The 12,250-nt window shown below is 43.4% G+C and overlaps 1 protein-coding gene and 1 pseudogene across 1 annotated transcript in view; both read right to left on the bottom strand.

Annotated features, from left to right (window-relative positions):
• Window positions 1-7,578: 7,578 nt before the first annotated feature.
• Window positions 7,579-9,532, bottom strand: LOC140391864 (cytochrome b-c1 complex subunit 10 pseudogene; annotated as a pseudogene).
• A 157-nt stretch (window positions 9,533-9,689) lies between these two features.
• The window catches only part of sap18 (Sin3A-associated protein), a 35,001-nt gene continuing 32,440 nt past the window's right edge, over window positions 9,690-12,250 (bottom strand). The window contains exons 3-4 of the mRNA XM_072476842.1: window positions 11,128-11,250; window positions 9,690-10,063 (exon numbers count right to left, since the gene is read on the bottom strand). Of these exons, the coding sequence (XP_072332943.1) occupies window positions 9,907-10,063; window positions 11,128-11,250 (280 nt within the window). The 3' untranslated portion in view covers window positions 9,690-9,906. The remainder of the gene's footprint in view (window positions 10,064-11,127; window positions 11,251-12,250) is intronic.

The following is a 12,250-nucleotide window of genomic DNA, read 5'->3' as shown; positions in this document are numbered from 1 at the left end:
ACCTGGCTAGTGGACTCCCTGAGCTGCTTCCCAGATATGCTTGTGAAAAAAAGGAGGCCTTGCAGGAGCCTTTATAAACAAGAGACATTACTCGCAGCATTGTAGTCTGATGGATGTTAAAGTGCTGGATCCTCACTTGGTTTATCACTGCTGACTTCACCATCAGCACAGGAATGACTGACATCCTCCCAGCTAGCTGGATGGTTCTCTCCTCATAGTCAAAGAACAAAGAACAATACAGCACAGGAACAGGCCCCTCAGCCCTCCAAGCTTGTACCGGTCATGATATCAACTTTTGCCAAAACCCTCAGCACTTCTTTGTGCCATTTGCCTCTTTACCCACCCTATATGTTTGTCAAGGTACCTTTTGAATGCTGTTAATGCATCTGCTTCCACAACCTCCCCTGTCAACACATTCCAGGCACTCACCATCCTCTGTAAAAACCCTGCCTCGCACATCTCCTCTAAACTTTGCCCCATGGATCTTAACCTATGCCCCCTGGTGACTGACCCCTCCACCCTGGGAAAGAGTGCCTGCCCATCCACTCTATCCATGCCCCTCATAATCTTGGAGACCTCTATCTGGTCACCCCTCAACCTCCGTCTTTCTAATGAAAACAGTCCGAGTCTATTCAGCCTCTCCACATAGCTAACACCCTCCATACCAGGCAACATCCTGGTGAACCTCCTCTGCATCCTCTCCAAAGCCTCCACATCCTTCTGGTAGAGTGGCGACCAGAATTGTGCGCAATATTCAAAGTGCGGCCTTACCAAGGTTCTATACAACTGTAGAATGACTTACCAGTTACTCAATGCCAGTTACGTCCAATGAAGGCAAGCATTCCATATGCTTTCTTGACTACCCTGTCCACTTGTGTTGCCACCTTTAAAGATCTGTGGACCTGCACGCCCAGATCTCTCTGACTTTCTATATTCCGAAGAGTTTTGCCATTTACAGCATATTTCCCCTCTATGTTAGACCCACCAAAATGCATTACCTCACATTTATCCGGATCAAACTCTAGTTGTCATTTCTCTGCCCAAGTCTCCAACCTATCTATGTCCTGCTGTATCTTCTGACAATCCTCAACATTATCTGCCACTCGACCAAACTTGGTGTCGTCCACTAATCAGACCGGATACATTTTCCTCCAAATCGTTTATGTACACTACAAACAACAGAGGCCACACAGATCCCTGTGGAACACCACTGATCGCAACCTCCCATTGAGAAAAACACCCTTCTACTGCTACCCTTTGCCTTCTGTGACCGAGCCAGTTCTGTATCCATCTTACCACCTCACCTCTGATCCTGTGTGACTTCACCTTTTGTACCAGTCTGCCATGAGGCACCTTGTCAAAGGCTTTACTGAAGTCCATGGAAACAACATCCACCGCCCTCCGCTCACCAATCATCTTTGTCATCTCCTCAAAAATCTCGATCAAGTTAGTAAGGCATGACCTCTCCTTCACAAAACCATGCTGTCCATCGCTGATGAGTCCATTTTTCCCAAATGGGTATAAATCCTGTCCCTGAGAATTCTCTCCAATAATTTACCTGCTACCGACGTGAGGCTCACTGGCCTATAGTTTCCAGGAATATCCCTGCTATCTTTCTTAAACAGCGGTACCACATTAGTTGTTCTAGAGTCCTTTTGAATCTCACTTGTAGTCAATGAGGATACAAAGATGTCAGTCAAGGCCCCCGCAATTTCCTCCCTTGCTTCCCTTAATATTCTGGGGTAAATCCCATCCGGCCCATGAGACTTATCTACCTTAATATCTTTTAAAGGACCCACTATCTCCTCCTTTTCAATGTTTTAAAAATTTTTTAGAGTACCCAATTCATTTTTTTCTAATTAAGGGGCAATTTAGCGTGACCAATCCACATACCCTGCACATCTTTGGGTTGTGGGGGTGAAACCCACGCAGACATGGGGAGAATGTGCAAACTCCACACGGACAGTGACCCAGGGCTGGGATTTGAACCCGGGTCCTCTACGCCGGGAACCTGGGTCTTCAGCGGCACTCCTTTTCAATGTTAACATGATCCAGACTGTCCACACACCCGACCCAAGAATCATCTTTCACGAAGTCCCTTTCTTTGGTGAACACTGATGCAAAGTACTCATTTAGTACCCCGCCCATTTCCTCTGGCTCAACATATAGATACTCCTCTAGGGTTTCGACTGTCCCCACCCTTCTAGAACGTACAAAAGCCTCCTTTTTCTTTTTGACGCAGTTCACAATATCCCTCGTTGTCCAAGGCTCCCTTAACTTCCCACACTTATCCTTTGTTCTCTCAGGAACGTGACTTTCCTGAATCCTAATCAACTGTCGCTTGAAAGACTCCCACATGCCTGATGTTGATTTACACCCAATCCAAATTCTTCAATTCCCGTCTAATGTTCTCGTAATTTGCCTTTCCCCATGAGGATCTTGAGTTCTGGCATCCCTCCATCCATATGAGATCTTACCGTCTTGTGTGCCAGCTTTTCCTGCATGAAAACAGATGGTGAGTGCCAGGGCAGATGATGTGGATGCCTGGCATGTGTGGTTGGTGAGTGGGACTGGCAAAGTGATGAGCACATGACCCATTGGGGAGATGAAGATAAGTGTAGGAGAGTGAATGGTGGTCTCCTGGAACTGAGTGAGATCCCTGTGGATGTAGAATGTGTGAGAGTGATGAGAAGAGTGACTTACCTGGTGTTGTAAGACTTCTTACTGTACCCTGGAATAACAGAGATCATTCATCCTGTTCCTGCACTGGATGGCTGACCTCTGCTGCAGGCATTAGTACTGACCACTGCTGCCATTTCTTACCATGCTGGGGTTATCGCCTTGCTGAGTTTTCCATAGGTAGATGATATCAAGGCAAACCTCTACAGCATCAAATAGACTCTCCAGGGAGGTGTCCAAAAACTTGGGAGTGCATTTCTTGGCAGCCATAGCTTGCCAACAACCTGCAAAATGTGGTTGGTTTGCGCGGGGGCAGCCTTTAAATGTGGCTCCCTGATCATTGCAGTGCTGAAGTGATGGCGAATCAGAGGCGAGAGGATTGAAGTGTAGAAGCAGGGTTGTCTTGCTGCAATTATACAGGGCCTTGGTGAGCCCACACCTTGATTATTGTGTGCATTTTGATCTCCTTAGCTGAGGAATGATATACTTGCTCTCGAGGGAGTGCCGAGGTTTACCAGACTGATTCTTGTGATGGCAGGAATGATGTATTAGGACTGTATTCGCTGGAGTTCAGAAGAATGAAAGGGTGTCCCATAGAAACCTATAAAATTCTAACAGGACTGGATAGGGTAGATGCAAGAAGGATATTCCCAATGCTGGGGATGTCCAGAACCAGGGGTCACAGTCTAAGTATGTATATGGAGTAGATCGTTTCAGACAGTGATGAGGAAATTCTTCACCCAGAGTGGCGAGTCTACAGAATTTGCTACCAGATAGTTGAGGCTAAAGCATTGTATGTTTTCAAGAAGCAATTAAACATAGCACTTGGGGCAAAGTGAATCAAAGGATAAGGGGGGGATGGCGAGATCAGGCTATTGACTGGAATGATCAGCCATGATCATAATGAATGACGGAGCAGGCTCAAAGGCTAAATGACCACCTCCTGTATCTATTTTCTGTTTTTATGTGTTCATAGGATACCTTTGGATTCCTTGTTATGTTATCTGCCAGTCTCTTCTCATACTCTCTTTGCTTCCTCTCATTAATTTTTTCAATTTCCCTCTGAACTAATTATTCAGCCTGTTTCTCACATATAACCAACTCAATCCTCATACATCATTCCTGCCATTCCAGGAATCAGTCTGCTTCATCTTTCCTTTTTGTCACCTCATGGAGGTCTAGCTTTGTTTGTCCTATCTGTTCCTCTTGCGGCAGTGTACCTCAATTGTACCCGAATGATTTCCACTTTTAAAAAAGCCATTTGTTCTGTTAGTTTTGTTTGCCATTCTTTGATTCTCGAGATCAATTTTGATTCTTGAGATCTGTTCTCAACTCACTGAAGTCGGCTCTCCTACAAATAAATATTTTTACTTTAGGTTACTCCTCTTTCTTTCCAAAGCTAACCTAAGGCTCATTATGCTATGATTCATGTTCCCAGTTGATCCACTTGTCCATCTGCTTTCCCGAAATCGAGATCCAGCAATGGCTTTTATGTTGTTGGACTGGAACAGGATGTAGAAAATTCTCCTGAGCACATGCTTGAAACGCTTGCTCCCTCTGCCCTTTGTACTGCTTGGGTCTCAGTTGGAGTAATCAAAGATTCTCATTATCACTACTCTATTGTTTTTGCACCTCTCCGTCATTTCCTTACACCTTTTATTTAGTTATTTTATCTTTCTCAGTTGCAAGCCTATAGAATACTCGCAGCAGTGTGAAACCTGGAATAACCCTGTGCCATAGATGTTAAGATATGCAATAAATTTAAAAGCCACTGCAGAACTTTGCCTGAAGTGGATTAGAAGTGCTCATTTATATATGTATGGATCTGTTGAATGATTTTTGTTGTAAACCAATTCAAAGAATTTTGCCTGAAGAGAAATCGAAGGAAACATCACTGAAAAATACTTTAAACCATTTTTTGGGGTTCATTATTTTTTTGCAAGAAGTAGGCATTGTTGAAGAGGCCATTATTTGCTTCCTATCTCTAATTGCCCTTGAGAAGGTAAGTGGTGAGCCACCTTCTTGAACTTCTGCAGTTCACGTGGTACAGGTACACTCAGTGCTGTTGGGGAATTACTAGATTTTGACCTAGTAACAGTGATGGAACAACAATCTAGATGCAGGTTGATAATTTACCGATGGCAGTGTCCTCATCTCTCTGCTGCCTTGTTGGTTTGGAAGGTGATGTTGCAGTAGGTTTGGCAAGTTCCTGCAGTGCTTCTTGTAGATGGTACAAACTGCTGCTACTGTGCATCAGTGTAGCAAGGACTGAATGTTGAAGATGGTGAATAGGGTGCGAATCAAATGGGGTGTTTTGTCCTGGAAGGTGTTGAGCTTATTGAATGTTGTTGAAGCTGCACTCATTCAGAAAGGTGGCGAGTAGGCAGCACGGTGACACAGTGATTAGCACTGCTACCTCACCGCACCGAGATTCCGGGTTTGATCCCATTCCCTGTCTGTGTGGAGTTTGCACATTCTCCCCATGTCTGTGTGGGTCTTACCCCCACAACCTAAAGATGTGTAGGGTAGGTGGATTGGCCATGTTAAATTGCTCCTTAATTGGAATTTCTTTTAAAATTAAAAAAAGTGGAGAGTATTCAATTGCACTCATGACATGTGCCTTGTAGATGCCGGACAGACTCTGGGGAGTCCGGAAGTGAGTTATTTGCTGCAGAATTCACAGGGTCTGACCCGGTCTTGTAGACACAGTCTTTATATGCTTGTCCATTTAAGTGTCAATGGTAACCATGACTGAGACTAGCTTTGTATTCCAGATTTTAGTAAACTGAATTCAAATTCCATGAGCTGTCATGATGGCATCTGAACTCTCATCCCCAGAGTATTAGCCTGGCTCAGGCTACTCCAGTGACACTACCACAGCACCACTGTTTCCCCAACATCACCTCTATTATTGGTTGACTGGTAGGTTTTGCCTATTTAGAAATACTGTTATTTATGAATGTCAATCAGATTCAAATGTAACAATTTTCGAAGTGACAGGAAGTAAGCAAAGATTAATCAATGTCACTTTACCAAAGGTATCTTAAATCACCCTTGAACAGAACAGAACATAAATAGGGAGAGTTAACAGCAACCATTGAAAAACTTCAGGGATATGTGTAAGATACAAATCAATGCTGCTAAATGTGAAATAATGGGTGGGATTCTCCGGTCCACCAGCCGCATTTTCCTGGGCGACGCACCCTCATCAGCAACAGGATTCTCTGTTCCTGCCACCTGTTAATGGGATTTCCAATTGTGGCCACCCCACGCTGCCGGGAAACCCATGGGCATGGGAGTGCTGCTGGCACAATAGAGAATCCACCAGTGGAGAATTCAGCCTAATATATTTTAGGAGGAGTTACTTAGCAATTGAAAGATGAAGGATCAAATAATAATCCCCCAATTATATGTATTGCTACATAGGAGGTCAGAAGCATTTTAAGTTTAGGTTTTATAAACTAGGAACACAGCGTACTAAAGTAAAAGAACAGTAGAAAAAATTCATTAAGGGGACTTCCGGTGGCAGCCATGATGGAGTGACTGGTTGCACATTTGGTTGCTCCTGCTGGAGGTGGAATTGTTTGGTCCTTGTTACCCATTCACAGCAGTATTTTCTGGTACAAAGTACAGAAACTGACAGACCTGAGGATTCTCCTTCAAGTGAGCATGTTTCAGCCCTATTAAACAAGGAGTGCAACTGTAAAGGGGCAACAGTCAGACCAGGAGTTTTCGCAAAGTGCGACAGAAGGAAAGATGGAGGAGAGCTCTGTGGCATTGTTGTCCGCCCAGTGGTCCACGGGACAGTTAATGGAGTTTTTAAATGACCAAGCTCCAGCAGCAAAGGCAGGAGGCCTCAGAGGACCTGACTAAGGTGGCAGACCCAATTCGGGTGAGTGGAGCAGAGGTTGATGGAGGCATATGCTGCTTTGCTCCAAAACGTGGAACTCGGTGACGGACCATGAGGACCTGTTGGTCTCTTTGGAGGCAGAGATTGCGCTGTTGGTGGAGGGCCAAAGAAGCTTAGGGAGAAAGTGGACGCCTTGGAGAATCGGTTGAGGCAGAATCTCCAGATCATGGGGTTGCCGAAAGGCATGGAGGGAACGCAGACCACAAAGTATGTAGCGAGCATGCTTGGGAAGCTGGTAGTGGTGGAGGGGTTTCGAGTTTGAGGAGGTTGCTGTTTCGGTTGGTAGGGGCAAGCTTTCATTATCTGGGGTTACACATGGCAGAGCTGGGCCCAGCTGCACATATTAAATCTGGCAACGGTGGTGGAGGGAATGAAGGAGGACTTTAGGAGGGTGGGATGTATTATCTTTGGCATTGGCTGGAAGCGTCCAGACAGTAACGGTGTTGCCGAAGTTTTGGTTTGTGTTTCAGAATTTCCCAATTTTTGTGCCCAAGTCATTTTTTAGTAGGGTGAACAAGATGATACTGGGGTTCGTGGGGATGGGTAAGGATCCCCAGACCAAGAGGGTGTTTCCAGAAAAGGATGGGAGTGGGGGTGGCAGGGGGAGATGGCACTGTCTAATTTGTAGATTATTGGGCAGCGAACATAACCATGGTTCAGAAGTGCGCAGTGGAGGAGAGGTCAGTGTGGAAGATGGAGGAGGCTTTAAGAGTAAAGAAACCAGTTTGAGGGAGTTATTGTTGGCGCCTCTTCCGTTCTCGCTGGCCAGATACCCCACAAGCTCAATGGTGGTATCAGTGTTGAGGATGTGGAATCAGCACTGAGCACTGTAGGATGGAAGGCATGTCTTTGTGGGCACGGATTTGTGGCAACCAAAGGGTTGTTCTGGCAGAGCTGGATGAGAGGCTTTGGGTGTGGGGATAAGAGTATCTTTGGAAATTGTTTGTGGGGCGGGGGGGGGGGGGGGGGGGGGGGGGGTGTAAGTTCGTGGAATTGGAAGAGCTTGAGGTGTACTTGCTGCCGATGGAGAATGGGTTCAGGTACCAGCAGGTGAGGGACTTGAGGAAGGAGGTGAATTTGTTCCCGCGGCTCCCACCTCTTTTTTTTTAGGTTTCATATTTTATTTCAGACACTGAAGATTCAATTTGGGGCAAAACTCAAAAGGTTGGAGTAGTCAGAACACAATGCTCACGTGGCTACAGTCTATTTGTTTCACATTGACACAGCCATTCAAAAGCTGCTAAAAATGATTCCTGCTACAACTTTAAAGTTCAAAAACACAAAAGTTCAGTTGAGGCTGTACTGATATCTGCCATTGGTCGCTTATCTGGATTGTTCATCTGCAGCCATTAAAACATGATTAGTTCATTCAGTCTTGAATTTCCCTCTTACATATGGGATACGGTCAACTATTACTCTCCAATCTGTAGCATACACCAGCACCACACAATCAACACCTCCCCATGTTGCCATTGTTGGAATCCAGTTCTTTATCCACTGGACGTATCTGGGTCTGATTAATTTCGCCAACATCCCGGTGACCGCTCGCTGACCCACTCCAGAGCCACAAAATCCACGGCTGCCACCTCAAGCGCTATAGGACAAGCTGCTGTCCGAGGATGGGATAAATAAGGCAAGGTGTCAGATATATATGGGAAGCAAGTGCGGCACAGTGGTTAGCACTGCTGCCCCACTGCACCGAGGACCCAGGTTAGATCTCGGCCCCGGGTAACTGTCCATATGGAGCTTGCACATTCTCGCCATGCCTGCGAGAGTCTCTATCCCACGACCCAAAGGTGTAGGGTAGGTGGATTGGCCACGCTAAATTGCCCCTTAATTGGAATTTCTTTTGTTTAAATTAAATAAATGAAGAGATATTTGGGAGCTGATGAAGAAGGAGGGTGCCCTGGAGGAGAAGATCCGGTGCAAATGGGAGGAGTTGGGAGGGGCAATGCAAGCTGTGGTGGGAAGTGAGGCACTGCAGAGGATAAACTCACCTTCATCATGTGCAAGACTGAGTCTCATACAGTTTGAAGTGGTGCATAGAGCTCATGGCGGGGTCTAGGATGAGCCTTTTTTTCCCCCCAGAAGTAGAAGATAGGGAGCCAGACTTTACTGGAGCAGGGCATCTCAGTATACACTTACACTTTTTCATGTACTCATTAGCTCATGTTCTTTGGGCTGTAGCTTGGAAGCTTATAACAGCATGGTGAAGTCAAAAAGGCATTTGCGATCGAAGCGAGCAACAGAGGAATGGAATATAAAAGTAGGAATGTTTTACTGCATCTGTACAGGACCATGATGAGACCACATCTAGAATACTTTGTACAGTTTGGTCTCTTTTCAAAAAAAAAATATAATTGCATTAGCAGTTTAGGGAAGGTTCACCTAACATTCCGGAGATTTGGGGCTTATTCTATGAAGAAAGGCTACAGGTTGGGCCTCGACCTATTGGAATTTAGAAGAATGAGAAGTGATCTTATTGAAACATGCAAGATTCTAAGGGGACTTGTGGGACAGACTAGACTAGGGGACAGTTTAAAATAGAGGTCTACCGTTTTAGACAGATACAAGGAGAAATTCTCTCAAAAGGTCGGCAAGTTATGATGAATTTTCTTCCCTAGAAAACAGTGAAAGCTTCATCACTGAATTTATTCAAGGCCGATTTCGGCAGGTTTTTGATAGACAAGGGAGTCGAGGTTTATTTGGGGGGTGGGGGAAACTGTTAAGTGGAGATGAGACACAACCAGATCAGCCATCATCTTATTGAATGTTGGAGCAGGGTCTAAGGGCTGAATGGCCTACTGATGCTTTTAAACTTCTATATTCCTAGGGTCACCAGTGAGATTTAAGAAACAGGAATGATTCTGTGCATGAAACAAACAGCAGTGTTGAAATGCTCTTAATCTCCTGAACTTGCTAGCCAATTTGCACCCGTTTAACTGCAATTGGTGTTTAACACAGCATAACTTGGCTTAGGGTGTGGAGGAGGATCATGACCCATAATACAATCTCAGAATTGTGGTGTAATTTTAATATATCCAGATTGCATTAAAATTTCTGGACAAATTCTACACTTACATTTTAGAAATGAAAGCAATTCCATAAAGCCAGTTTTATTAAAAAATTCCAAACAAACTAATCAAAAAATAGAGGTCGAATGCACAATGCTACCCCAAAACTGCATTGTTAAAATTAATTCTCAAAAATGCACCTTGTTTTGGAAGAAAATACAATGAAACATGCGAACTTTCTCGACAGGAGCAGGGCCACCAACATTCAGTCCTGCTGCGCAAAGGATGCTTGGGGAAAGAACATTAATATGGTCTCATGCGGCCAGGAGGGGGCGGTGCTCTGCTAGGTGGTGTTATTGCAATGTCCAGATAGTCCCCAATTTGAAATTTCTGTGATTGTAATGTCATGGAGTCATCTGGTCCTTTCCTTCCTGAAACAGTGGTACTAATTTCTTTCACTCTGTTATAACAAAAACAAAGCATTAGTCATCTGGATACAAATCTCGCTCGGTAAAAACACAAATATCTCCACATTGAGCCATCTGTAATTTTTTAGGACATTTAACAGAATGAGTATTTGAATCTAATTCTCTTCCCCTAAACAGTTGCACTCTGGTGTAATCATCCTCTCCACAGAGGAACTTCTTTATAATACATAATATACAGGTTCACTCACCAGCCTCTGCAGAGGAAAAAAAGAGCCTTTCTAATTGTGCATTAGTCTGCATCTCATTTGCCCTTTCAGATTACAAATTATATACATATCTAGATATGCATCTAATATCCACTACATTACCTGTATAATAATTTTCATTACACAACTACTTCAATCCTGGTACTCGGCTACATGCACATCACATTTCATTCTTAAATTGAATATACAAACAATCCAATATTCTCAATCTACCCCACCCCCATCAAGTACTGCATTTCTACTACTGAACTCAACTACAGTGAATCACAAAAAGAGCCGAGAAGTTAATCAATGCCAGCACCCAAATTGGCAGTGTACAATTATAGTATGCAAATTCCCTCCCAACTTAAAACGGTTACTTTCCCAAATTTACACTCAACATTGTAAGATGGTCATTCTTGTAATGTTAGTGCTCCAATCCACTGAGCATGATGCCCATTCTTGCACTTCCACACAGCAACATGCTTCCCTCTCATTTATCCTTTATCTTGGTCTAAATATTCCTTAGTTTACTGCTTCAATTTGACTTGAAGATTTCAAATGTGTTTTTTTTTAACACCAAAGCTCAACCAGAATTTATTTTCTAGTTTGCCTTGTATGAATTTGGAGCTGTTGAGCAGTTACCTAACTGATGGATGAATTCAAAAACTCAAACGTCAACACTTTCAACTCGAGATATGCAAATTAATGAGAATACGGGTTTAAACTTTGGTCTGTGGCCCCAAGATTCTTACAGGTATATGAACATAGGAAATAGGAGGACGGTGAGGCCATTTGGCTCTTCAAGCCTATCCACCATTCAATAAGTTCATGGAGACTATCATACAAACCTGTAACCAGGTCGTTTACGATCTGGATAAACAATTGCAAAACTGAAGTGTGTTCCCTTCTTCCGGGCCTCTGGATAGACTTCCTTTACTAAACTTGTTAACTCCTTTAGTGTAGCATCCATCCTAAATACAAAAGACAATGCAAGTACCATTTTATCAAAGCTCATGTACATTGACTTGGACTGTAGCATAGATGGAGGAGGAAGTGAGAAAATAATGGCTCTTGAATAAATTTACAAATAAAACATTTTCTGCGAAAGGAGGCCATTCATCAAGAGTACGTAATTCAAAAAAGTTATCAATAGGATAGTGTTTGATTAGAATATTTTACATTGCATACCTCTATAATTAAATAAACAAAAGAGCAATCATTAGGCCCTAAACTATCTAAACAATTATCATGAGAAGTTGGAGAAAGTGGAAATTGAGATTTTTTTTAAACCTCTAATTTATGGCAAAAATTAAATTGAGATACACAATGAAGTGGGTAGGACACCGTCATAGTGCTTGAATAATGGGGTGCAATGTTGTGTAAACTTTTTAATTGAAATCAATAAAGATTGTGTGATTGGATTGACAAATAAAGGAAGTATAGGTGAAAAGAACTATTAGAACAGAAAAACTGTACAAGGATAGGATCTCTACAGTGCAGGAGGCCATTCAGCCCATCGAGTCTACACAGACCCTCTGAAAGAGACCCACTTCCCAGTTCTATCCCATAACCTCATGTAACCTGTACATCCCAGGACACGAAAGGGGTAATTTTATCATAGCCTATACACCTAACCTGCACATCTTCACTCTGATAACCAAAGAAAAGTGAACACCTTGATAGTCATACTGCGAACAACAAACTGGGTATGAAATGTTCCTGACTGTCATGTAGAAAGATACTCTAGTACTAGAATTTTCTGGCTTTACTTAACCAAGTTGAGGAGTTGGGTACTGAAATCAGACAAGTCTTTGAAATGAAACTCAACAGAAATATAATGCCTTCCAAACCACATGCCAGTCTCCTATAATGACCCAATAACTTGAACATCCATTTCCAAAACCAAACAGTAATCCAAATAAGTGGTCATTAAGCACAAAACTAGTCTAACATGTTTTATAACTGACATAC

Source organism: Scyliorhinus torazame, chromosome 15 (assembly GCF_047496885.1).
Source record: "Scyliorhinus torazame isolate Kashiwa2021f chromosome 15, sScyTor2.1, whole genome shotgun sequence".
In the NCBI taxonomy this organism is placed as follows: domain Eukaryota; kingdom Metazoa; phylum Chordata; class Chondrichthyes; order Carcharhiniformes; family Scyliorhinidae; genus Scyliorhinus; species Scyliorhinus torazame.
This window is presented reverse-complemented; position numbering and strand designations above follow the sequence as displayed.